Source organism: Denticeps clupeoides, chromosome 8, assembly GCF_900700375.1.
Source record: "Denticeps clupeoides chromosome 8, fDenClu1.1, whole genome shotgun sequence".
NCBI lineage: Eukaryota > Metazoa > Chordata > Actinopteri > Clupeiformes > Denticipitidae > Denticeps > Denticeps clupeoides.
The window spans coordinates 495,914-523,649 of NC_041714.1; the positions used below are offsets into that span (position 1 = coordinate 495,914).

Below are 27,736 nucleotides of genomic sequence, written 5' to 3' on the forward strand. Positions count from 1 at the left end.
CAAGTTGCTTATGTCCATCTGGTTAGGTGTGTTAATAGCGTGTGTGGAAATGCTTTAAAATAATTTCACATTGTAAAACGAGGTGAGGACGAGTACTCTGATATGTTATTTCAGAAATTGCATTAATTTGAGATTAAACATCATGTTGCCACTGCAACCTTGACTATTTGCTCTTTGAAATCCAGATGGCAGGGTACATTCCGAGGTGAAGACCCCCCCGTCAGAAGAGTTCCGATAAACTGTTGCAAATATAAAAAGACCTTCTGCAGGTTTATTCGAACCTTTTGGAGAGACTCGCTCCAGATGCCCCCGGCCATGCGTCTGACGGCGTGACGTCACAACGCTTGATATAACAAACGTACGCGCTGCGAGAGATTTGATCCTGCGGCGTCGCTCCCTACTGCGTCGCGGCTGCTGCAGAGCCGAACCGGATCGAGCCTCACACACACAGACACACACATACATCCGTTCATAATGGCCAGCACTGAGAATGGCTCCGACTTCCTGTATCAAGATTACGGCCCCGCGATGCCGAACGTCAGCGGCTTCTGTCGGAACTTCAGCGGTAACGTGACTCTTTTCGACGCAAACAGTTCGCGATGCGACCGGGAAGAATCCACCAACAAGGGCACAACTCCCGTGGTGATCGCGATCATCATCACCGCGCTCTACTCCATCGTTTGCGTGGTTGGGGTGGTCGGGAATGTCCTGGTCATGTATGTCATTATAAGGTAAGGTTTTTTTTTTTAACTAATGACGAATTATATTTAATTATTTATCTAAGTAAGGTGCATTTGTATAGAGGTGCAGCCATGTCTTTCCTATGACACACTAATGTCACCTGGTGAAACCTGTTAACTGCGAGTTTACACCATCCTATGTTTGTACGTGCACTACGTACATGCAGGGACATTTCAACAGAGTCCACACACAGCACAGTATCCTGTACATCACTGCTTTTAAAGGAATTATTGCATGGTCCACAAGGGTTGAGTGTGTGTGTGTGTGTGTGTGTGTGTGTGTGTGTGTGTGTGTGTGTGTGTATTCCGTATAATACTGCATATAGTTCTATAGAATAGCCTGCAGAAATGAATGTTAGGACTGCTTTTGCCACTTTCCACAGTAGATCAGCGGCATGATTGCAGAGTAGAAAATCTTGACATCATCCTGCTTTGTGATTCATGTCTATACAATACGTCAGGTAAATACAAGCCAGTCATGGTTTTACACATTTAATTTCTTCAGTAATTAACCAAATACAAGGGAAAAAAACTGTTCTGGGTATATTCATAATTCATTCCTTTACACATGTTCATATTTAGGTTTTATGTACATTTACCCTGTTACGATGCTTAATCCTTGAATATATGAATATAGTGTAGTTAACATAAAATTCTAATCATCTTTGAATGTTTGTTTTAAGGAACATGCTTAATTGAGGTTTAAATACATCCAAAAATATATTTCTTAAAAATTAAAATACATGATCTATTGCTGTGTAGTGTGATGTATTCATGCTCAGTCCTGTAGTTTTACTGTTTTTAAAATGCACAGAACAGTTCTTCACAGAAAACAGGGGAGGTTGGTCTTAAAAGTAACATTTTCTTACAGTAACTTAATGTCTTACTCCCAAATTATCTAAATATTTTTTTTTAATTAACTGGAATCCCCAGGGATGTTTAGCTGTTATGATTTATCCTTATATTGTGATTGTATGTGTGTGAATAATTAAGGGTCTCTAAAGGAAGGTCCAAACCATATTTAACCAGCCAGATCTGTGCTATATATTGTGTTGCTTTCACACTGTTACTGTTTTCAGAGATTAGAATTATACAAGAATTTACAGAATAGGTTGGCTAGAGTGTGTGTACATATTTATATATGTATGTGACAGAATCCTCTGGATTCAGTCCCATTTCCAGCAACTGACGCAGGGGTTTGAACAACATCTGTCATTTTAACTGTAACACAAACATTTCCTCTTTGTAGCTGTGACTCTCTAGGTGAGATGTGTTTTTTTCTGTTGAACTACTATCTGCCCTGCCTGTACTGTTCCAGTGTTCTCATGAACTGACATAGGCCGGCAGCATATGCATGAGCATGTTGAAAATCCAATTTCCAAAAAAAAACAAAAATACAAAGGGTTCAGTGGCTGAGCCTAGTTATTTTGTTGTCATGGAAATACCCATTGCCATCACATATTTTCTTGTACCTGTGAAAATGAAACACAGCAAATGAAACAAAATGGGGGGGAAACATATTTTGCCCATAGAAAACTTGCTCTGTGTGAAAATATATGTTGAATTATGTTAACTATAGTATTCCTCTGGTGCTGCAGAGATCAAATAAACAAATAATACATTACAATGTTTAGGTCTTGTGCTTGTCTCATATTCTTTACAAATGGACAAAAAGGTCAATACAGAATATGATTGCCTCCTGTTGTCTTTGCCAATGTTTGCTCATGAATAAAAAATAAAAGCTCAATTGGTCCTTCAATCTGCTTGTATGTTTAATTTTGCATTAAAAGCAATATATCCTCATAATAGCTTGAATGTGGCTAAGATGATAAGAGGGCAGATCATTGTGCAGAAATGAACAATAAGTTATTACTATAGATATGTATGAATAAACTGGCTTTTAAGGACTGTATTCCATTGTTGACTGTTTGGACTGTGCAGCGTTTGGGGAGACTGTGTTTGCTGTTCATTTAGACATGGCTCTGTCCTTGAGCTTCTCTGGCAGCAATTGGTATTAGACACCTGGCGCCATTGCAGTGGACATTTTTGCAGAACAAAGAAAAACTGATTGTCAGGATTGACTGCAGCTGGGCTCATCGCCTGTGGCCAATCCTGACGGTGCATAAAAGCCGGAGATTTCCGCCCCTTTGGAAGCTCCAGCAATTTCGTGAACTGTGCGTGAACGTGAGTTTTCTGTTTGCGTTCTGGGTTCTGGCAAAGCCTGCGGGTTTGTTTGAGTTCTTTACTTAAGTAGAACTGCTTTTTGGCCACCGAGCCGTGTTTATTTGTGTTTTTGTTCATTTATAATAAAACCCCCTTCCCAGCATGTCCTGCCTCTGCGCTTCCTTCCCCCGTCAGCAAGCAGTCGTGACAGAATGCCGGAGCTCTACCCAAAAGTGCAGAGGAATAAAGAAGCAGAGGAGAAGCAATAGAGGTGTGAACCTTCTCTGGTGTCACGGTTTGATTCGATTACGATTATCAGTGCCTCGATATCGATGCATCACGATGCATGCCATACATTTTCTACACAGTTAAGGTCTTTGCAACCATGAGCAGAAAATCTCTGTTTAGTCCTCTTCTCACCTTGTAACAGTCTCGTATGTGCTGGTCGTTCTCCTTTAAATGAACACCTTTCTTGCATTTCTCTGATTCGTGTGTAGTGAAGGAAACCCATTACAACTTGAAGCCACAAACACTAGAAAGGCGCCTGGTCCAGACGTCCGTGGCGTCAGGTGAGTGCGGACTGAACACAGACTGCTTTTCTGCGCAGTGTAGAAAATCTAAAGCCGCTTTTCATGGCTCAGTGCGAAAAGTTATCGTGTTTTTCTAGACTCCTGGTAAGACGATAATGTCAGCTGGTAGATCTCTGGACACTCAGAGATAGATCAGATTTTCCTCCGTTCCAGCTTCGTGTGTGTGTTTCGAAGTGGCAGAAAGAAAACTCACCTGCTTGGATTCTATTAAGTTTCAACTTTGACTGCAGTGCAAGAACAAGGCTGGCAGGTGCCTCACCGTGTAGTGTGAAACTCGTAGCCGCACTGTACTCAGGCCGCCACAGTCACTACTGACACTACTTTTTAACAAGAAAATCACCTAGCAACCAGTGTTGTTTTTGACAACCATCCTAGATTTAGTCTTAGTCTTAGTCTTTTGGACTAAAATGTTTATTAGTTTTAGTCAAATTTTAGTCACTTCTATATGTGATAGTTTTAGTCCAGTTTTAGTCGACAAAAACTCAAAAAGGTTTTAGTCTAGTTTTAGTCAAAAAAAAGGAAAAAAGTATAGTCTTTTAACAAATTAATTTAGGTCAATAAGTATTGGGGATTTCTGCTGGGCAGTGTCACACTTAAGTTGTGAAAATAGAAGCAGATCTATAAGTTCAACACATTGTGAGCTTGCAGATCAGCTATTTTCACCAATAATTACAATAATAAAGGAATGGTTTTAGACGTATAAGGTTTCCACCCAACTGCAAATACTTTCTGATCTAATGATTGTGCATTACACACAGATAAAGTGGTAACAGTGGAATCAATGTTCATTACTCCAAAAAAGCCAAAAACAAAAACATTCTACTTCAACAATTGTGGCTTTATTTCTCAGAATTTGCTAAAGTACAATGAGTATACACATGCCCAAAATATGAGTGATGGATGCGGAACACATATGCTCAACTTGGCCTTGTCTGCCAGTGCAATTAAGATGCATATTATTTGTAAAAACAGACATCATACAACCCCACTCTATCTTTAACTTGTGCAAACAATGTAATAAAAGAATTAAAGATTCCAAAGAGCGATCGCCTGTTTTTTGGCACGTTGTTCCAGGGAGTCTGACTTATATTTGGATGCTGTGACAAAGGCTGCTGGGATAGATGACTGTGCCCTGTTGTTCTTTGGACCACCAGGTTTCTCTTTAGGAGTTCTGGCCTCTGGGATCTGGTTGAGGAAAAAACAAAGAAGGGATACAATTACTCTATCTCTGTATACAACGTACATGTCCTGTAAAGGTTTAAAGGTGAATACAAAACTATGTATTACTCGAGCCAATTGTCGAGTAACATTGTAACGTTACGTAGGCTCCAATCTCAAAACCTATCTGTTTTCTCTGGCTTTTTGCTAAAGTCCTAGACCCTCATTTCACTTGATTTTGACACAGTGTCAATTATAAAGTCCAGTTTATCACAGAGTCCCCCTGTTAGACACAGACAAAGTTAAATTCACCAGTTAGGCTGTCCTAGTTAGGGTACCGGGCCACTGTAGCACCAATATACCACATATTTCAGTATCGGTCGTACAGTCCAACCGTCTGCCGCTGCTTCTGTTTGTTTTTCTCCGAGACACGGAATCAGGCGCCCAGACTACTGGCAGACCCCAGTGATCAGACCAGCAAATAAATCCTGGTTCCTGACAACTGCTTTACAAGGACAAAACATGAAACAAACCAGAGGGTCACCACAGCCACCACCACCATTACAACTACAGCTCCAGGGATCTTCAAATGGACCAATAACATCATTACAGACACCTTATCTAGACCATGACACTTAATACATCCTGGACTTCTCCAACCCTACAACCGTAGGACTTATTATTATATTATATCCAACCCTGCACTGACACCGTTTGCAGGCTCACTCTACCCTGGAAGGGGGTCCCTCTCTGTATCACTCCTTCCCAAGGTTTCTTCCTTTCTTTTTTTCTTGTGTGCAGAAGGGTCAAGTGTGGGGGGTGTCAACTGTAGGGCCTGTCAAAGCCCATTGAGACATACTGTATGTGATTTTGGGCTATATAAGAAATAAATGTTGTTGTTGTTGTTGTTGCTATACGATATGTTAACAGAACTAGTAACTTACCTTCGAAAAAATATCCTTGTGGTGAGCCTTCAGGTGCCGCTTAAGGTTGGTCGTATTTTTTCCGCCTACTTTGTGGCCACATTTGTCACCGTCTTCCTTCACAATACACTCTGTTTTATTATCTGCTGGGTTATATTTAAAATACACCCATATGTTGTCTCTACGTTTGCGACCACCAAGCCCCTGTATTGAAACTGCCGCCATTGTGGTCCATTGTCTGTGATGAGTGACAACAGTGTGACGTGTTGAGCACGTTGTGCGCTGCATGCCAGGTGATGGGCGTGACCAGATACTTTTTAGGTTTTAGGGTGTACTCTTGGCATGAACCGGGCCCGAGTACGATTGTCCCCCCTCCCCCCTCCCCACTCTGGCCTGAACTCACATATGCTTTCAGCATTCGTGCCGGAGCACGCTTACGTCATTATGGTGGGCGGGGTTTCAGGATAAACAGAAAGCGGCGCTCTCGCTGATCGCAATGGAGTCCATCGCTCTGGTCACTTTGTGGCTAGTACTGAGTCGTTTGGTCCGCGGTGGTTCACAGCCCTCTCACAGTCTGTTGCTAAACAGGTCTGTCGCTTTTGTGGCACGAAAGTTTTCTTGCAGTCGTGCTGCTCGTATGAAGAAGATAATCCCGGATTTTGCGAAATATATCGGAGTTTTATGCGTTTTGTCCAGCTGTTGTTGTATGCTCTCATCTGCCCAAATTTCCAATAAACATTGCACCTCTGCAGTAGGCCAAAGCGACCCTTTCCCCGCGTGATAAAACGTGACATCACGCATACTGTTCTGTGCTTCAGCACGGTTAGCTCTCACACTTCATGCGAACCGCGCCCGAGTCCAACTGAACCGCGCCGGGCGCACCTCTTCCAACCGGGCCAGGGCCGGCTAAACGAACCGCGCCCGGGCACGGCTCGGAGCACTCACACTAGCCAAATGAGCCGCGCTTTGGTGGTCAAACGGACTCGGACACGGTTCAAACCGCCTAGTGTGAATACACCCTTAATTGACACGCACAATAAGCAGAAATGTCATGCATTTTAAACGTCTGACAGACCACCCACTAACATTTTCGTCCATTCTCGTCTCGTCAACGAAAACTCACACAAGTCTCGTCATGTTTTAGTCATCAAAGAGCAGTGTTTATCTCTTCACCGTCTCGTTATCGTCATGAAAAAAAGTGACGTCAACGAAATGATTTCGCCATCGTCATCGTTGACGAAAACAACACTGCTAGCAACCCCATTATAATATAATCGATTATGTTCTACACTGCATCAATGCAATATCGGCCACGTCTGCACCGCGATGCATCGATTATACGATTAAATTCAACACCCCTTAGAAGCAACGGGACAATGTCGGCGGGTGAGTGGGCAGAGCAAAGACGTTGGCGTCGACAGCAGCGAGGAAGTGACGTGGGCAGCGAGTGCAGAGGATGCGACCCCCTACGATCTTCGCCATGTCGAGCCAGGAACTCTGCGCTCTGCTGGCAAGGTTCCCCGTGGACTGGGACGACACGGATGACGGCGACGAATGCACTGGAGACGCGAGTTGGGCTCCGGCCATCGCGCCAGTCCGCAATCGTTGCAAGGTCCGTGGGGACCACGTCACTTTCAGGGGGGTGAGAAGCGACAACGGCGGCGTCCCTCCACGAGGAGGTGGGCAGGCTCCAGCCCGAATGGCCAGAGTACTGCCCATGGGAGTTGATCGCACCCTGGGTCCAGAATGCCAGCAGGGTGGACGACCCTTGGAGTCACCGGTGGGAGGACACGGATGACAAAAGCGACAATGACGTGGATTTTCGTTGGGCGGTCGGGGCTCCACCCAGCACGCGTGGCCAAGATTGTCGCAACGTCCATGAAGACCCACGTGACTTCTGAGGGTACGAGGTCGACACGGACTATGACGAGGATGACGCCGGTTGGGCGGTCGGTGCCGGGATGGCTCCGCCCATCGTGCTCGTCCAGGATCGTCGCAAGGTCCGTGGAGACCCACGTCACTCCCAGAGGTGCGATAACAGCAAGGAGGAAGACAGCGATGCGGGGGTAAGCTGGTGGAACAGGGCAACAGGAGGTCGCAAGCCAGCAACTGCACTGCCGGAACTGCCTCGCAGGGAAGACGCCATCCCAGCTCCAGTCGCCGACCCGCCTTGCCTCTGCCCGGACGTTCCCCAGCTGAACGCTATTCTCCTTGCCAGGTTAGAGAATGTTATTGAGATTAAGGGAACTTTTTTCCCTATACATGTTACCATGTTACCAAGTATTGAAGTAAAGGATCTAGGTGTCATCATTGATGCAGGTCTCTCATTCAATTTGCACGTAGATAATGTCACTAGGATAGCATTCTTTCACGTTACAAATATTGCGAAAATAAGAAATATCATTTCAATGCATGATGCAGAAAAGTTGGTCCATGCATTTATTACATCAAGGTTAGATTACTGCAATGCATTACTGTCTGGATTCTCTAGTAGGTGCATGAGTAAACTCCAGCTAGTACAGAATGCTGCAGCCAGAGTTCTAACTAGATCTAGGAAATTTGACCACATCACAGTCTTACAATCACTGCTGGTTACCCATCAAATTTAGGCTTGACTTCAAAATCCTAATTTGGCCTATAAAGCTCTAAATGGTCTCGCCCCGCAATACCTGGTGAACTTTTAGTTCTTTACGACCCGCCACGCCCACTTCAATCAATGGGTGCGGGGTCTCTACTGGTACCAGAAGGTCACAGCTGGGAGCAGATTCTTCTCCTATAGAGCTCTGTAGTTGTAGAACGGCTTGCCTGTCAGTGTCCGGGACTCAGACACAGTGTCAGTGTTTTCTGTTTTCTCTGGCTTTTTGTTAAAGTCCTAGACACTCATTTCACTTCACTTTGACACAGTGTCAATTATAAAGTCCAGTTTATCACAGAGTCCCCCTGTTAGACACAGATACAGACAAAGTTAAATTCACCCTAGTTAGGCTGTCCTAGTTAGGGTACCGGGCCACTGTAGCACCAATAAACTACTATCACCACATATTTCAGTATCGGTCGTACAGTGCCACCGTCTGCCGCTGCTTCTGTTTGTTTTCTCCAAGACACGGAATCAGGCGCCCAGACTACTGGCAGACCCCAGTGAAGAGACCAGCAAATAAATCCTGGTTCCTGACAACTGCTAAACGAGGACATAGCATGAAATGAACCAGAGGGTCACCACAGCCACCACCACCATTACAACTACAGCTTCAGGGATCTTCAAGTGGACCAGTAGCATCATTATGGACACGTAATCTAGACCATGACACTGGACTACATTCTGGACTTCTCCAACCCTACAACTGTAGGACTTATTATTATATTGTACAAATCATCACCAGGCCTGCACTGACACCATTTGCAGGCTCACTCTATCCTGGAAGGGAGTCCCTCTCCGTATCACTCCGTCCCAAGATTTCTTCCTTTCTTTTTTTTCTCTCTCCTAGAGTTTTTTTTTCTGTGTTTTTCCTTGTGTGCAGAAGGGTCAAGTGTGGGGGGTGTCAACTGTAGGGCCTGTCAAAGCCCATTGAGACATACTGTAGGTGATTTTTGGGCTATATAAGAAATAAATGTTGTTGTTGTTGAACGGCAGCGCATCACCAGTGCCCCTGCATGCTGGAGAAGACCACCACCCCCCACGCCACACGCCGACCACCATCTCCACCAATGAGCCCAGCCCCGTGTGGGACAGCCTAATGCCTTAAATGTAAATGGATGAAAACATACAACACCATACTTACATGTATTCTAGAAAAAAATATGAAACATAAAGAATTGGTTTCAATAACATAAAAATGTGCCAGTTTTAAGGCATAGACCATATGAGCAATTAGACCTTCTGCCACAGTGAATACACAGTGAATACAATGAATACAATATTGTTTTTACACCACTGTTGTATAAATATTGATTGCAGAACTTATCACGGTTGACATTCCACAAGCAGGCCCACAGGGGGCAAGGGAGACCAGTGATGGTAGCCTAGTGGGTAACACACTTGCCTATGAAACAGAAGACCCAGGTTCAAATCTCACTTACTACCGTTGTGTCCCTGAGCAAGCCACTTAACCCTGAGTTGCTCCAGGTGGACTGTCCCTGTAACTACTGATTGTAAGTCACTCTGGAAAAGGGCGTCTGATAAATGCTGTAAATGTAAATGTAAATAAATGACAGAGGATCCCCAAATTCAGGTGTGAAAACCATCCTCTGTTAATTTCCTCTTAGAGCAGTGGTGGCCTAGCGGTTAAGAAAGTGGCCCCGTAAACAGAAGGTTGCCAGTTCGATGTTGCCAAGGTGCCACTGAGGTGCCACTGAGCAAAGCACAGTCCCCACTGCTCCCCGGGTGCCTGTCATTGCTGCTCACTGCTCACCAAGGGTGATGGGTTCAAAGCAGAGGGCACATTTTGTTGTGTGCACGTGTGCTGTGCTGCGCTGCGCTGCAGTGTATTACAATGACAATCACTTTCACTTTTTACTTCAAAAACTTGTTTCATCGTTTCTGAAAGACTCTTGACTGTATTAGATCAAAAGGGTGCTTCTACTAAATACTGAGAAAAGGGTCTGAATACCTAGGACCATGTTATAGTTCAGTTTTTCTTTCTTAATAAATCTGCAGTCTGTGTTTTTTCAGTTCATATGAGGTGTACAATAATGAGGGAAAAATGTTGCTCATTTTCACTTATAATCCATTAAATGATAAAAATCAGTAAGGACCTGAAAATGAAATGGATATAAGTAAGAGAAGGGGAACAAGTAGCATTTCTGTCAGTTTGACATAAACCTCAAATCCAGACTCGTCACTGGACTTGTCAGTGAGGTAAAAACTTTTTGTGGTGTCATTCTGTAGGAGCTGGAAAAACAGTAAGTTTGGCAACATTAGCTAGTTCTGCCCCTTTTTAAAATTCATTTAATTTCAGGCTGACCATGTCCAGGTGGGACAGATCAGGGACAGATCCTATAGATGGACCTACATTGGAATGCAGCCAGTGCAGTTTATTTCAGACTGCTGTGAGGTTTCTTTTAGTACAGTCATTGCATTTTGGGATTCATTTACATGACTGGTTGGTGTCTACATCAGTGGAGGGGCACCAATTATAATGTTGGTAGTCAGATGGTTTGCTGCAAGGCTTAGCAGGTTCGGGTCACTAACTTTACAGCTGGCAAGCTTTTTTAGGCTTCTTGAGCAGTTTCCTGAATCTACTGTACTCATATTGCTCATAGGTAAGAAAGACCTACAGCAAGAAGAATGTAAGATCAGTCATGTCTTTCAGAGATGAGCTACCATAAAAAGTATAAGATTGGTCCATGGATGATGATGTACTTGAAGTTGGTGAAAAGTGCACTGGCAAACGTGAAAATCATTATCGTGGAAAAACATAGATATTGCTGTTAGGAAAAAAATGAATCACTTTCTATTCTGTTAACATGATAATTTGGTCTAGTAGTATATGAAAAGAACTAATAGGGTAATAATAAAGAACTAACTCTGCTAGCATTCACATGTCTGGTGAGTCATGCAATGTTTTCTGGGTAAAATAGTTCATACGGGGTCATTTCTAATTTCATTGACGCTTGGATAGCAGAGCACCGACAAATGCCAGCAACCTGTAAGGAATGGTCAAAGAAAGAAACGGGCCTCTCTCAAACATACGTGAAGACTAGAGAATAAATGTTTCTGTACTTTGCACTGCTGGTTAGATGCTTCATTCATTTAACGACTGAACAAGTGATGAGAGTGGCTTTCTGTCTTCACCATTGACAAGCCTTTTTTCTTGTTCTATGGGAAATGGGAAAATAAAATGATGTTTCCAGTGTTAACACATTAATTTAGTCTAATTTTAGGGTTACTTTTGGTGGTTGTCATTGCAATTACCATACAGATTAACATAGAGATTTTACAGATATTTTAAGAAACATTTTTCATAGGATTTATGTTTTGTGCAGGCAGAAAATAAAACCCTCAAGATCCAGGAACAAATTGCTGTTTCCATTGTGACCAGAGAGAACCAGGCAGGGCACTTGCCACATAACTTCACAGTCAGAGCTGTCAGAAAAACAGAGATAGGAATTAAAGTTTGATTCTATCCAGCACCCGTGAGATTTTTCTTGTGGAGGTTGATTGTAGTTCAGATTTCAGACTCAGGTCTATGGTAAGGTGTGGGCTTGGGGTAGGTGGAAGTGGGGGGAGGGAACAAGTGGCAGTGGTGGCCTAGCGGTTAAGGAAGCGGCCCCGTTATCAGAAGGTTGCCGTTTCGAATCGAATATAAGGCCCCGTAATCAGAAGGTTGCCGGTTCGAATCCCGATTCGCCAAGGTGCCACTGAGGTGCCACTAATCAAAGCACTGTCCCCACACAGTGCTCCTCAGGCGCCTGTCATGGCTGCCCACTGCTCACTAAGGGTTATGGGTTAAATGCTGAGGACAAATTTCACTGTGTGTGCTGCTGTGTATCACAAGTGACAATCACTTCACTTTCACAAGTATTAGGCTGCTTTGTGGCCCATGACCTGGGATTGGTTCCTGCACCCGTGTGATGCAGAGGTGCCTTGATTTGATTCAATTACAATTGTCACTGCGTCACAATGCATTTTAAAATGTTCTACATTACTTCACATGATGTTTTTAAATACAAAGGTCTCATCCACCCGAGTGGACGCTTTGATCTGCTTCAATGAGCAGATAAAATATTCAGTTCTACATTCCTGTTTTGTGTGTGTGTTGAAGGGAAATTCCAAACAGTAGTGCACACAAAAGGCTGCCAAGTGGCGCACCACGCAGTATGGAACTCTCATCTAAGATTAGGCAGCCACAGTTACTAACGACACTATTTTTTGACAAGAATTTTTATACCGCTGCCAGAAAATCTCCAAGCAACATCATTATGATATAATCATATATATCGCTGCACTGCATTGATGCGTAATAGTCCACATCTGCATTGTGATACATTGATTATACAATTAATTTCAACACCCCTAGTGTGAAGATGATGAGTTGGTGCAGTGCAGTGTCTTTTAGGACAACATTAAAAATGTACTTCATTCATTTGGGATATATTGATGTGATTGATGTGTTTACGGAAGCGGTTGTGAGTTTCATTGGGAAACTAACGGATGACACCATGCAGAAATCGATCGTCTGATAATTTCCCAATCAGAAGCCGTGGGTGGAAAAAAACATCCGCGGCGCTCTGAAACCTAGCACTGCTACCTATAACGCGGGGCTTGCATCCGGGTGCATGGAACCATATAAGTCTGCATCATACAACATCAGGAAAGTGGTGTAGGAGGCATAGCAACGCTACAGGAAGAAACAAGTCACATCTCAGAGTGACCCTAGGAGCCTGTGGCAGGAACTAAGGATAATATGGTATGACTAACGTGGACATGTCTCTGGCAGACGAGCTGAACACATTCTTTGAGGCTGCAGCTAATGATGCTAGCAATGCTAAGGCTAGGAATGCTAAGGCAAGCGGCGCTAAGGCAAGCGGCGCTAAGGCAAGCGGTGCTAAGGCTAGCGGCGACAGCTAGACACTGCCAACACCAATAACGTGTTAATCATTCCTGAGAATGCTCTTCATTGACTACAGTTCAGCATTTAACACGATAATCCCTTCAACACTCATCACCAAGATGGAGCACCTGGGACTCATCTCCGTGTCAGTGGATTTCCAACTTCATAACTAGCAGACCACAGGTAGTAAGGATGGGCGGACATGTCTCAGCCACCATCACTCTCAGCACTGGAGCCTCCAGGGCTGTGTTTTGAGCCCCCTGCTGTACTCTCTGTACACCTATGATTGTGGGTTGAGAAATATTGCAACCTGGTTTGGGAACAGCACCATGTGAGCCCTACACTGGGTAGTTCGATCAGCATCATCTGTACCAAGCTCCATGACCTTCAATTGATCTACAGCAAGCAGTGCTGGACCAGGGCCAGGAATATAGTGAAGGACCTCAGCCACCCCAGCAATGGACTCTTCACTCTGCTGCGATCAACAGAGTGAAATGTGACAGCCCCGCCCTGGCAGCTCCTCCTACCCCCATTAAGTGGGTCATTAAATGTGGCCAACCTGGTGAACGTGTGAATTGGGCCTAATTTTTCTGGGGATGGATGAAAGGACAGCTAAATAGGTTGGAGATAGGTTGTGTCTGAGGCCTCCACCTCTGTTGAGTGAGGGTTTGATGATTTGAACATGCAAAGCTTCCCTCACTTCCCTCATCTTCTCTGTCCAATATTTGAACATTCTCGTCCAAAAATGAGTGTCCTTTGTCCTTAAGGTGAAGGTACACAGTTGATTCTCACTCTTCACCACATGGGACATACACTACATTGCTCTTCTTCTGTTTTGGTGTCCAGTCATTGGGATGGACGAATCTCTGTCTCTTTAACAAGGTAGGATACTCCTTCAAGAAAAGGACCACAGAACAACCTGAATCACAGGACCAACAGAAGAACCTGGTCCTTCCATACATGGCTGGTGTGACCGAAAGACTGAAAAGGATTTTTGGGAAACACCACATACCGGTCCATTTCAAACCTGCAAACACTCTGAGACAGAGACTCGTCCAAAATATGCACGCCAATGAATCAACCAAGACAAAAATGGTGCGGCCAGTGAACACAAGTAATACAAGTGACTCCGAGTGGGAGAACATCAACTTAAAAGGAAGTGAATCTGTAATTTGTCATCTCGGAAATGGCCTTTCATTCAATCATGACAGCCATGCACCATCGCCTGAAGAGGTGCCATACAGGAGCAGCTAGTTCTGATATCAAAACACTGTAAGGTACTTCCATATTTGTGAGTGGGCGGGAAAACGACAGTGAGAGAGCATGAACGTAGGGGTGCACCAATACCACTTTTTTGGAAAACAAGTACAAGTACTTGCATTTCAGTACTCGCCGATACAAATACAGAGTACTTCATAAAAATGTGATTTAAATTTACACGTAACAGCTTTAGTCATTTAATTTAACAAAAAAACAAGGCACTAGTTTGGAATTAAGAACATTTATTTATTTTATTTAAGAACATGGAGGAGACACAGGAATCCCACATTTTCTACCTCAGAGAGTGGCTGGTCACTCAATGCAATGTTCTCGATAATGGCCTGTGTTTTAAACTGCTGTTCATTTAAAGCTCAGGCAACAATAAAGTTGACGGCTCAGAAGGTTGCTGGTTCGAATCCCGAGCTGCCAAGGTTCCACTGAGGTGCCACTGAGCAAAGTACCATCCCCACACACTGCTCTCCGGGTGCCTGCCATGGCTGCCCACTGCACAGGGTGATGGATTAAAAACAGAGGACACATTTCGTTGTGTGCACTGTGTGCTGTGCTGTGTATCAGAATGACAATCACTTGGTACGACTGTGAAATGATGTTGGCGACAGAGGCATGTCTTTAATTGTCTTGTCTTTATCTGAAAAATCGTCAAAAAGTTAAACACCAGGAAGGCAGCAGGACAAGATGGCATCTCGGAGAGAATCCTCAGAGCCTGTGCAGACCTGCTAGCACCTGTGTTCACAGAGATATTCAACCTCTCTCTATCTCAGTCGGTGATCCCCACATGCTTCAAGGAATCCATCATTGTTCCAGTATCCGAACAATCCCCATCCTGCCTCCCTCAACGACTACCACCCTGTAGCCCTAACCTCAGTAGTGATGAAGATCTTTGAACGGCTTCATTACCGGCCACACTCGACCCACTACAGTTTGTGTACCATCCAAACCGATGCACAGACAACGCCATCTCACATCTCATCCACACAGCACTCACCTACCGGGACTCTTGGAAGGGAAATTATGTTGAAATGCTTTTCATTGACTACAGTTCAGCATTTAACATGATAATCCCTTCCAAACTCACCACCAAACTGGAGCACCTGGGACTCAGCTCATCTCTCTGTCAGTAGATCTCCAACTTCCTAACTGGGAGGCCACAGGCAGTAAGGATGGGTGGACATGTCTCAGCCACCATCACTCTCAGCACTGCGGAGCCCCCTGCGGTACTCTCTGTACACCTATGACTGTGGGTCGAGACATATCGCAACCTGGTTCGGGAACAGAACCATGCAGGACAGGTGAGCCCCATGACCTTCTATTGATCTACCGCAAGCAGTGCTGGACCAGGGCCAGAAAGATAGTGAAGGACCTCAGCCACCCCAACTTCCGCTCCCTGAAGTCCAACACACAGAATATGAGGAGGAGCTTCTTCCCACAGGCTATTTGAGCTCTCAACAATGACAACATTACATAGCACTCCAATACACTCCAGCACTTTCACTTTCAATCACTTCTGGACTCTATATCCCCAGAATTTTTGCACAATTCTTTACTCTTTTTTTTACTCTTGCACAAATGTTTCACTTTTTCACTTTATACGTTGCTGTTATACATATTAGATGTTTTATAAAGACATATAAGTGTAATACTTGGTTATATTTGCAATATTTGCATATTGGTAATCATTGTATACTTGCAATATTTGCAATACTGTGGTCTGTAGCAATCGGCAAAGCATTTCACTGCATATCATACTGTGTATGTGCCAAATAAATTTGAATTTGAATTTGAACATCAAGCATGAATGTTTAGGCATACTTCCCATCTGTGAATGGCTTTCCGTTTCTCACAATTGCTAACACACCAGTAAAAATAGCCGAATTGCTGCTGACTAGCGTGCACTCTGCACAGTAGCTCTTGAAATGCTTTCTTCCTGCTGTCCCCCACAGGATATTTTGATTCAAATGTAGTATGCCGTGTGTTGAAGGCAAATTCCTCTGTCCATTCCTGCTGCAAAGTACTCCTCATCTTTTTTTTCTTTTAGCCATCTTCTTCGATTTTGAAAGGGTTTCTGCCAGTAGCTAGCTACTTGAGTACATGATTAAAAGCCCCACAATTGGGTTTTTTCATCTTCACCAACTCTCTCTCTGTCTCCTGTCTTCTCTTCACTGCGTGACAGGCGGTAGGAAACTAATGGATTGAAATACATGAATATTTATATTTTTAACATTATTTTTTTGTATTAAATATTTGTCTGCGAGCTGACCCCTGACCCCTGGTTTAAGCAGTTCAAAAAGCCGGACAAAAAACAGGTAACTGTAAAAACCCAAAATTTTTATAATGCTGGCCACCTGTGGTAAAATCGCCTTTTACATGCATATTCGTGCTAGTAACAGGACATAGACACAAATTGTTTGACTTTAGTGGTATGAAGCATTAGAGCTGTAATCAGGGCTAAAAATTTAGGCCTGACCCAACCCAAGTCCTGAGCCAGACAGAACCCTGACCTGACATAACAATACAGCTTTTAAAAACCAAGCTTTCTTTGTGTGCAGTGTGAGTGCTAGACAAAGAGGAAAAGGAGGGTTATAACAAGGGTGAGCATGTGAAGAGAGTAGACATTCCCATAAGCGCTCCTTTAATATGTTAAAAAAAATTTGAACAACACAAACCAAATCAAATTTCCCCGCACAGTAAATGATCAGTGAATAGTTCTACAATGTCTCATAAGACCTTTAAAGAATCAAGGTAAACTAGATAAAAAAATACCACTTCAAACTCTATTGACTCTTTTCGCAAAGAAAACTGCGACCCTTCAAGCCACGACCCCTCATAGTGAAGCTGCATCATTTCCAGACCATAGCGTGAATACTGCACCTTGCACGAGAGAAGGGCTCGCTGACCTACAAGGGCTCAAGGATTCACATCTTTCCTGACTTTAGCCCGGGCATCAACAAAAACTGCATACTGATTTCTCTGACTGCAAACATATGCTACACACTGCACAGATCAAATTCTGCATGCACTATCCAGCCACACTGCAGTTCCCTCATGACAAGAAATGGATGACATTCAAAAATAACTTTAGCTGATCAAGTCTCACCGCCTACCACCGTGTGACAATATTTCCAGGATGAGGGGTGAAGTCAAATCAGACAAGACCACTCCCAATTTCACCAGCTGCATGGTGAGAAATACATGCCACAGTCTGCTGCATGTTACATGACATTTGCAGTCAATCAATTTTGCAAACATGTACAATTAATCACGTTTTATGACAAACTACTTGCAAACAATATTACGATGGTTTACAGTTAATTACGTTTCATCATAAATCGTTTGCAGTTAAAAGTATTAACATGTCCGATCAATCATATTGATTGTTATGTTTCAAATTCCAATGGGGATATTCTTGTGATATGCTAAATCTGTTACAAGTTCACAATGTTAAAATTGTTTATGTAATTGTAGGAAGTTAATGAATGAAGGTTCACGAAAAGTTTGTTAAAGTGTAAGGGGGTACTATCAGTTGAGGTTTTGTTCTTTTTATGTTCGATGTAATTGTATGCTTATTTTAATATTTTTCTCTATTCATTGGCTGATCTTAGATATCTGATCTTAGATATCGCCCAAACAGTTGGAACACTGACAGATTCAAACCACTTTGACTAATCCCAGGAAATATTATAAAGTTGAATGTGAAGGGCCTTAATCAGGCAATTAAAAAGAAAGGGTTCTTTGCACATGGAATGTCTCATAGAATGTAGGCATAGCAATGTTACAGGAAACTCACTTCTGAAACAAAGATCATATCAGGGTCCACAAAAACTCGGTGGGACAGATGTTTCATTCAAAGATTGATTACAAGAGCAGGGAAGCAACTATACTTATTCACCAAAGAAAATCCAATTTTGGTAATTATATCAACTCCCAGTGATGTTGGTTAATATTTATGCTCCTAACCATGATGACAACCATGTTTTCAAGATTATATTAAATTCTATTCCCGATCTAGACAGTCATCACCCTATACTATCTGGTGATTACAATTTGGTAATGGACACAACCTTAGATCGCTCTTCCCACTCATCAAATAGACGTGGACATGGCTGCTCAAACCTATTTTGCTGGCAGACCCTGACTTTGTGCAGTTTGTTTCAGGACAGATAGATTTCTGTTTGGATACAAACAAGACAGATGAACTCTGAGCTTCAGCTCTATGGGAAGCACTCAAAGCATACCTTAGAGGACAGATTATTTCTCATAATACATATATTAGGAAAATTCATCACAATAAGGTTGTTGAAGTGTCATCTAGAATTAAGCCTCTCCTCCCTCTTCTGACCTGATTAAAGCAAGGTTAAGCTTACAAACTGAAATGGATCTTTTAGTAACCACTGAAGTAGAAAGACTAATTACTCACTCCTGCAATCGATTTTATGAAGAGGGTGATAAAGCTTCCAAACTACTAGCCAGCCAACTTTGTCAAAAAGCAGCATCTTATTCCTCAAATAAGATTAGCAGATGGTTCGTTAAGATCATCAAACTATTAATAATCATTTTCAAGCATTTTACTCTGACCTATATACATAAGATTCAAAGCCAGACTAATTTTGATATCTTCTTCACTAATCTAAACATTCCTACTGTTAGCACCGAACTTCTGGAAATATTAGAGCAACCTCTTACACAGGATGAAATTACTGATGCAATAATGTTTCTGGCCCAGATGGGTTTCCCATTGAAATTTTTAAATAGTTCAAGGGTCAGCCCATCCCACTTCTCCTCTCAGTTTATAAAGAAGCATTAGAAAATAAAAGTCTACCACCTACACTATGACAGTCATCTATCACATTACTGCTGATGAAAAATAAGGATCCACTTGACTGCTCATCTTATAGACCAATCAGTCTGATGAATTGTGATGTCAAAATGTTATCTAAAGCGATTGCCCTTTGTCTTGAGTCCTCCCTCAGTTAATTTCTCCCTCAGTTAATTTCTGCCTATCAAACTGGATTCATTCAAGACAGACAGATCTATTTTAATTTGAGGCGATTGTTTAACATAATCTATACCAAATCTGGTATTCTATTCCCTGAAGCAGTGATATCCCTTTGTGCCGAAAAGGCATTTGACTGGGTTGAATGGGCCTATCTCTTTTATACACTACATAGATTTGAATTTGGCTCAAATTTTAATAGACTAGTCAAACTGATATATATACTGATCCAACTGCCTTGGTTTATACAAATTCAACTTCCTCGGAGAGACCAAGCAGGGTGACCTAAGTCCACTGCTATTGTCCACCACTATCCATAGCTTTAAGAAACAATGACCGTTTACAAGGTATTATGCATGGTGGCTCGATATATACAGTCTCATTATATGCAGATGATTTGCTATTATATATGTCACTAACCCTATTGCAAGTATACGGCAGAGTCCCTATTGCAAGGACTGGAACGGCAGAGTCCCTGCTTGGCTTAGTATTGAAAAGGCTACCAGTAGTCCACACTCAGTCCCTGTTCTACTCTGTTTATCTTTACCATCAATAATTAACTAAATGAATGGAAATGTAATAGTAACATATTCTGAGAAAATCTAAAAGATGTCAGGGCTTTCAGAGCATGTCTATATATTCTCCTATAACAAATAATCTTTTTCTACTGTCCTTGCTAGATAAAGGCTTTCAAACCTGGTATGACAAGGGTATTCTCTACAACATTTGCAAGATTAGGCCTTTTCTTTCACAACAGGCTACACAGCTCCTCGTCCAGGTAATGATCATCTCTAAACTCGACTATTGTAAATCTCTCCTGGCTGGAGCCTCTGCAGTCACCATAAAACCACTCCAGATGGTCCAAAATGTGGCAGCCTGCCTCATCTTCAATCAGCCAAAATACACCCATGTCACCTCTCGCCACTGCTTGCATTGAGTTCAAATCCTTGATGCTTGCCTATAGGGCTGTAAATGGAAGTGCACCCTCTTATATCGATACACTACTAGCTAGCTACACTCCTACGCCCTCTCAGATCAGCAAATGAAATGAGACTGAAAATGCCCTCTTCGTGGGGTCTCCGATCCCAATCAACTTGTTGTCCCTGGCTGGTGGAACAACCGGCTTCCATTCGACTAGCCGAGACTACTACTACCTTTAAAAAGCAGTTGAAAACCCAGTTGCTCTGGATAAGGGCGTCTGCCAAATGCCTTGTAAAATGTAAAATGTAAATTTTTGCTGACCTATTATTTACCACGTGAACCCGATCCGACCTGACCTGACTCAATCTGACTTGACTTGATTTGACCCAACCCGACCTGAATAAAATAATAAAAATTGAGCAAAACCTGACCATTGGCTCAGGCCAAGATTTACAGCTCTATGCAGCATTTAGCCTTTTCAAAACTATCCTTAGATGACAGTCATGATAAAACATTATAGAAAATCGGAATATAAAGACTCCAAATCACATTCAAGACTGTAATTTTGTGGGATTCACTGAATACAGAAAGCAGTCAGCTTGGAGCATTTACATCATAGTTTTTAAATATATATTCAGACACATTAGTTTCTGTGCAAAATTGCTATATCGGGGAGGTGTCCACTGTCTGTCTGCACCCTTCAATTGCTCTATTAGATAATCTTGTTTTTCTAGTTCATTAGAACTAAATCATATAATATTTTCCCCCTCGTGCACCACAAAGACTATCAAGTCAGAACCTGCCCACATTCTCTACAGAGAAAAGGATCTTTTGATGACTGCTCTCAATAAGGTTGCTCTTATGCTTTCAACAGCACTTTGGCAGTAATTTTAATTTGAAGCATTCATTCATTGATTGACAGCATGAGTTTTTCATCAGATAATTGTCTGTGTTAAGAATGCCCTGAATACCTTTTTGTATCCAACGAGAAAAAAATGTTTTATTATGACGATGTTCCTTCTTAGCACATATAATTATCATAAAAAATCCACTGTGGAAACATTTTTGAATTTCCCCTACATTGCATTTTGAAAGACATGACACTTTTTGGAAAGTTGAAGAACAGTGAGTAGAGTACAGCACAGAATACTGAGTACAAGTCCAGTCCTTGGTCAATTTTAGAACATTAATAAAAAAAGGCACATCACATAAGTAACAAATGCATAATAGGTTGGAAGAACTGGCTCTGTTGTTTCTTAGCAACCAGCCAACTTGAGTTTATTTATTTATTTATTTTTGCTTAGTTACCACCAGACTTTACAGGGTAACCTCTGAAGCATGCTTCTGTAGTATTATTGTTTAATGTAGATCAGTGGGTGTCCTTGGTCAATTTTAGAACATTAATGAAAAAAGGCACATCACATAAGTAACAAATGCATAATAGAATGAAGTAACAATAATATAATAATTCTAAATAAGGTTGTATTAGGTTATAATAATAACCTAAGAGAAGAAATTCAAAGGTTCAATAAATCATTGAAGTCCTTTTTTTACCCATTGCTATTTGTAAGCAGTGGTATGGCAGAATCCAAAGGCCAAGAATCATCACTCATGTAAAGAGCTTAAATCTGAGCTGTGTCTCAGATGAAGTAGCCTCAGTGAAAATTATAACTATGAGAAATTAAAGAAAGAAAAATCACAACCCAAACCTGTTATTTCTTCTATGCTGTGCCTTAAAGTCCCATAGCTCAATTTATATAAAATTAACAATTTAATGTAAATTGATTGTAAATTATGTAACAGTAATTTCCCCAAATGTATATTCTATTTCTTGAATCTGGCCACATAAAGCATTTACATAAATTCACATTTTTATGGATCTCACTTGTAACAGCTAGAACAGGGTTTTATTCTAGAACTATAATTTTAGTTAAGAGCCTCTGGATTGCTGGTCAGTCTCATGTAATCATCAGGTAACAATGTTAATTAAAAAGAGATAGATTAACTAATATAAATGTTTTTTTAAGGTTAAATGATTTGTGTTTTCAGTTGGTAATTTACATTTCCTATCCTATCCTAAATTCCCCTCCCTGACATGAGGTAGGTCATCCTCCTTGCCCTGCTTTTAATCATAATCTGTGCAACAAGGCTGTCCCAATTCAGAGGTTCTTCCCCTGGACCAAGAAGGATTCAACACTTAGTGGAACATATTATTCATGGAATGGTGCCACAAAGCTCAAATCACAGATAACATTTTTTTCAAAGGGCTTCAGTTTGGAGACAATCTTTCTTAAGTCCTAAAGGAAAACTCTGTAAGTTTACTCTGTAACTTGTTTCTTAACATAAATTTATTTTATCCAGGAGAGATGGCAATGCTTATAGATGCTACAGAGGTACATGAAGAAAGTGTTGACTACCAAGGAACTGCCTGAGATGGGTAACTGATAACAAGGCCTGGCAAAATATTAGTGTTAGAGTCTGTGTCCTGAAGATCAGCCAACACCAAAGAATGAGTGTTCTTAGTGTTTTCTTGGATTTTTCCTACCAACGATGATGATAAATAAATAAATAAATAAATAAATAAATAAATAAAACTTCACCTCCATATTCAGAATATGATGACTATTCATGTTTTATATCCTTCAACTCTATTTATTTACATAATGTATACATATCTAACATATACTCATTATATTTGTACGAATATATTAATTATATAAACAGTTATATAATAATTCTACACAATATATTTTGATTGATCACAGATTGACCGATTATTAATAGTAACAATGCCCTGAGAATAATCTTGGCACTTTTGTATTGGCAAAGGGAGGTTAAACAGCAGCAATGTTAAATCAATTATTGATTTATTAGTTTATCTGGTTTCTAAAAAGGATCTTCAAATTCACATATTAGATAATTGTATTCTGGTATTTTATTCACTTTAATAACAGATGAATGATTCCCCGGATTTAATTTTACTTTTCTCAAGATAAATAGTAAGGAAGAAGTCTCTGTCCTCTCCAGCTCACATCTGCACACCTGTCACCCTGTTCAGTTTCTGCTTTAATATAACAAGTAATAACCCATGAAATATATGAATTTGGAAATGAAGCCTGAAAGCTTTATTGCATATATTTGTAACATCAGCATATTGATCACACCAAAAAAAAAAAAATGCAAATAAACAAGTAGCAATAGTAGCACTACCACAGTGCAAAATGAAGTAAGAATAAAAGTGCCATAAGGTCTGTAAAATAAGGCTTCAAATATAGGGCTCAAATCAACAAGGCTGGAAATGTAACTAATGCCTGAGTCCAAAAAAAAGTAATATTCTACGGGAGCTCAAGTATCAACATGCTCTAGAGTGAGGCTAGATCGCTTTTTTTTTTTTTGAGGTGAGCTTTGAAATGAAAAATGTGTGGTGCCATGATTCATACATTGTTTTTCTTTGGTCCAGAAAGCAGTGAGTGCTGACTGTAGCAGGGATTTTGTCCCCTCCTGTTGTGTATTGCAGCTATAAATGAATACCGGCGACTAACAAATGGATTATATCTCATTTACGTGGTTTAGTGATTTGCAGGTTGACTATTTGTAATAAATCAATGTTGTTGTTGACTAATTGGCTAATTGTGTGAGCCCTAATGACTGATGACCTCAGTAATTAGATGAAGAAGCTGAATTACACTCTTCAACAGTCAGTATTTAAATAATGCAAACTGTGACACATGGCATTATGCCACTTGAGCTCTTGTAATTCTGGCATACTGGGAAATACTGAAATGTGAAAACAGGATGTTATTAATGTCCACCGGTCTCTAAAAGCTTTTGTATTTTCTTCTGCAGTTAGTACAATAATGTCCTTTCTTTCTTTATGATCCAGATACACCAAAATGAAAACAGCCACCAACATCTACATCTTCAATCTGGCTTTGGCTGATGCGCTGGTCACGAGCACACTGCCTTTTCAGAGTGTCAACTACCTAATGGGCACATGGCCTTTTGGGGATGTGGTGTGCAAAATTGTCATGTCCATAGACTACTACAACATGTTCACCAGCATCTTCACCTTGACCACCATGAGTGTGGATCGCTATATTGCTGTGTGCCACCCTGTCAAAGCCTTGGATTTCAGGACTCCACGGAATGCCAAGATTGTCAACGTATGCAACTGGATCCTGTCCTCAGCCATTGGCATTCCTGTCATGGTCATGGCATCCACTGTACTCAGTGATGGGAGGTACAATTGTAAGTTGCTTTATTTTGTATTTTTGTAACATCCTGGTCTAAGTAAGGAACGTGAAGAATTAGAAAGAGGGAGGGAAACGTCACAACCGTTTGAACGAGGTGGTTTTTAATAATAATAATCAATACAAGTCATGCCTTGAAACACAGTCAGGCCACGAAAAAGCATTGGGTAGACTAATGGGAACAGGGCATCTGTCTGGCGTACTTTCCCATTCTCCCTTTCCTTACCTCTCTCCCTTTTTCCTCTTTAACGACTCACTCCAACGGGAGCGCAAATCATTGTCAGGACTGGGAGGAGTTCCGTAAATTACAGGCTCCTCCTACAAAAAGGGAAAACACAAACAAGACAGACCACACATCACATGATCACGGGATGTAACAATTTTGAACCATACAAGTATTCACACCTTTTCACATTTTGTTAATAGATGTGTAAATTGATGTAAGTATAGACACTGTACCCCATAATGACAAGGCAACAACAACTTTTTAGAAAGATGTGTAAATAGTCTGTCAATCTAAGGTCAGGATGTTGTAAGGCAAGTGATGAGCGGTGCCTTACAACCTATCTGACCAAGGCCTTTTGTATATCCAGCCAGATGAAGGTCGGGTCCTGGTGGTTCCAAAATCCTTCCATTTCTGAATAATGGAGACCACATTTCTTTTCACAGTTGAATTCCAATCAAGTTGTAGAAGCATCATAAGGATACTTAAGTGAAAATCAGATTCACCCAATATCAATTTTGAGAGTCATAGCAAAGAATGTGAACACTTATAGTGTTTAATGCTATAGTGTTAAAATGTTTTTATAATAAAATGTCTGAAAACATGTTATCACTTCACCATCTTATGTGCAATTTTGTGTACATTTTGTATAGGAAAACTACACTCAAGTCTATTTTATAATGCAGCTGTAATGTAACAGACCGTGGAAAAAGGGAAGTGGTGTGAATACTTTCTGATGGCACTTTATACACTACTCACAATAACTCAGGGATGTTATGAGAGATTAAGTGGATGTCATACATACTGTGTTTGTTTCACTTCAGACATTTTTGGGATAGGAAGGATGTATATTGGGGCCAATACCAAGAGACAACCTTTCTCAGTGTGGCATCAATTTCAACATTCTATGGGTATAAAAATCTGGTATTGTCAGTAAGTCATTCCAAGTTCATCATTCAAACAGTGATGAACACTCAATGTCACTTAACGGTCGAGCACCGTCACCTGGCCGTGGCACGCCTTCCAGTTGGTGGCAAGCAGTCAGATGTTGCTCGTGAAATTGGTGGGTCTGAAAGTGTCATTAGCAGACTTTCATTAAGACACAGAACTACTGGCAGAGTTCATGACAGACCCATGATTGACAAACCGCAATGATGACCAGTTATATCAAAGGGAACTTTTACTTATATTATTAAAATTCAGAGCCAATAGGAAAAGCACTCATGTAAATAACAATATCCGTAACTTATTGTGAATAGTGTATGTTTAATGCATGCTTGCAAAAAAATTGCCTAGCTGTTACATTGGAACTCGCTATGGAACTATCACTTTCCAAGCTACTTGCCTTCACAGGTTAAAAAGGTTGGGATTTATATGAACACTATCAGTGTATTTTAAACATTAGAATTAGCTGAATATTCAAGAATGAAATATGATGGGATAAAGAATATACTTTTGTTCAAATAAATGAATATCATGACCCTGAAAATGGTACAGGTGATATAAAAGAACAGACAATTGACATGACTAATTATGTTGTCGTTCTCAGCTTCATCACCCATCATTGACTGCAATTTGGTCTTCCCGCACCCATCCTGGTACTGGGAGAATCTGATGAAGATCTGCGTCTTCATCTTCGCCTTCATAATGCCTGTACTCATCATCACTGTGTGCTATGGCCTGATGATCCTGCGACTCAAGAGCGTACGCATGCTGTCAGGCTCCAAGGAGAAGGACCGCAACCTGCGTCGGATCACGCGCATGGTGCTGGTGGTTGTGGCAGTTTTCATCATCTGCTGGACACCCATCCATATCTTCGTCATCATCATGGCCCTGGTGGCCATCTCCCCATCCCTGCTGCAGACAGTCACCTGGCACTTCTGCATCGCGCTGGGCTACACCAACAGCTGCCTCAACCCAGTGCTGTATGCCTTCCTGGACGAGAACTTCAAGCGCTGCTTCCGTGAGTTCTGTGTGCCGAGTCCATCCGTTCTGGAGCTGCAGAACTCCTCACGTGCCCGCAACCTCCCACGCGAGTGCCAGTCCACTGGGCAGACAGTGGACAGGACCAATCAGCAGGTATGACTAGCCCTGGACATGTCGTCAGGGGAGTCACATGGCCAGGCCAATGACGACATGAACTCTGAGCTCACACAGGAAACCATGGGTCTCTGACCTCGGTAGGGCTGTCACCCTTGCCCTCAGATGCAAGCATCAGTGCTAAAACATGGCTGCATGTTCACTCATATAGAGTCACATGGAGGACAAAGTAAGTTATGAAGGAGTATTATTTACACTCAGTGTAAGGTATGTTAAACCATAATAGCATAAAATCTGTTTAAAAAATAGCATAAAAGCTGTTATCACATGTGAGAGCTGTATTTGCAAATCTGTCACTATAGGAATTTGTGTAATTCACTTGCTGTGTGTGTGAATCATGTTTGTTGAGAATTCTCTGATTTCTGCTGTGCTGTGCCATGATCTTATACATGCCAAAAACCTGCTTAAGCCATGTTCTTTTGTGTAGCTATTTTATGACATATACGTATACATAATAAATGCATGTAAAATAATACTGTTGTGTAAAAGGTGTCTACTGATCACCCTTCATTTAAAGACTTTTTAAAAGGGACCTTAGTTGACTCAGCATTCTTTCATAAAAAAAATAAAGATTGACTGCATCTAATAATAATAAGGACAAGAACATGTTTAGATGCCAGTCATGTTTCAGTGTTCTTTTGTGCTGTATGGTGAGTGAACTCTTCTTGAAACATTCACATCATACATTTTTTTGATAACATTTTTATCATTCTGATGATGCATGGGTGTGTGTTCCATTTGGAAAGACTACACACCTGTTTTGTAAGTAGTCAGTGTTGTTTTGCTCATGTACACTTTTTGTGGAAGAATGTATTGTATTTTTAATGTCAATATTCTAATAAAAAAC

General features: G+C 41.5%; 1 protein-coding gene across 1 annotated transcript; it reads left to right on the forward strand.

Moving 5' to 3' along the window:
• The first annotated feature begins 354 nt into the window (after positions 1–354).
• oprm1 (opioid receptor, mu 1) lies at positions 355–27,736 on the forward strand. Its single transcript, XM_028989554.1, has 3 exons — positions 355–731; positions 24,200–24,564; positions 26,339–27,736. The coding sequence occupies exons 1-3, from the start codon at positions 475–477 to the stop codon at positions 26,872–26,874; spliced, it is 1,158 nt and encodes a 385-aa protein (XP_028845387.1). The 5' UTR covers positions 355–474; the 3' UTR covers positions 26,875–27,736.

What these genes read in the sequence shown, in the direction of transcription:
- oprm1 (XM_028989554.1), top strand. Translation starts at nt 475, where the DNA reads ATGGCCAGCACTGAGAATGGCTCCGACTTCCTGTATCAAGATTACGGC. An exon ending in GTCATGTATGTCATTATAAG is followed by an intron (nt 732 to 24,199) that starts GTAAGGTTTTTT and finishes TTTATGATCCAG; the next exon opens with ATACACCAAAATGAAAACAG. An exon ending in CAGTGATGGGAGGTACAATT is followed by an intron (nt 24,565 to 26,338) that starts GTAAGTTGCTTT and finishes TGTCGTTCTCAG; the next exon opens with CTTCATCACCCATCATTGAC.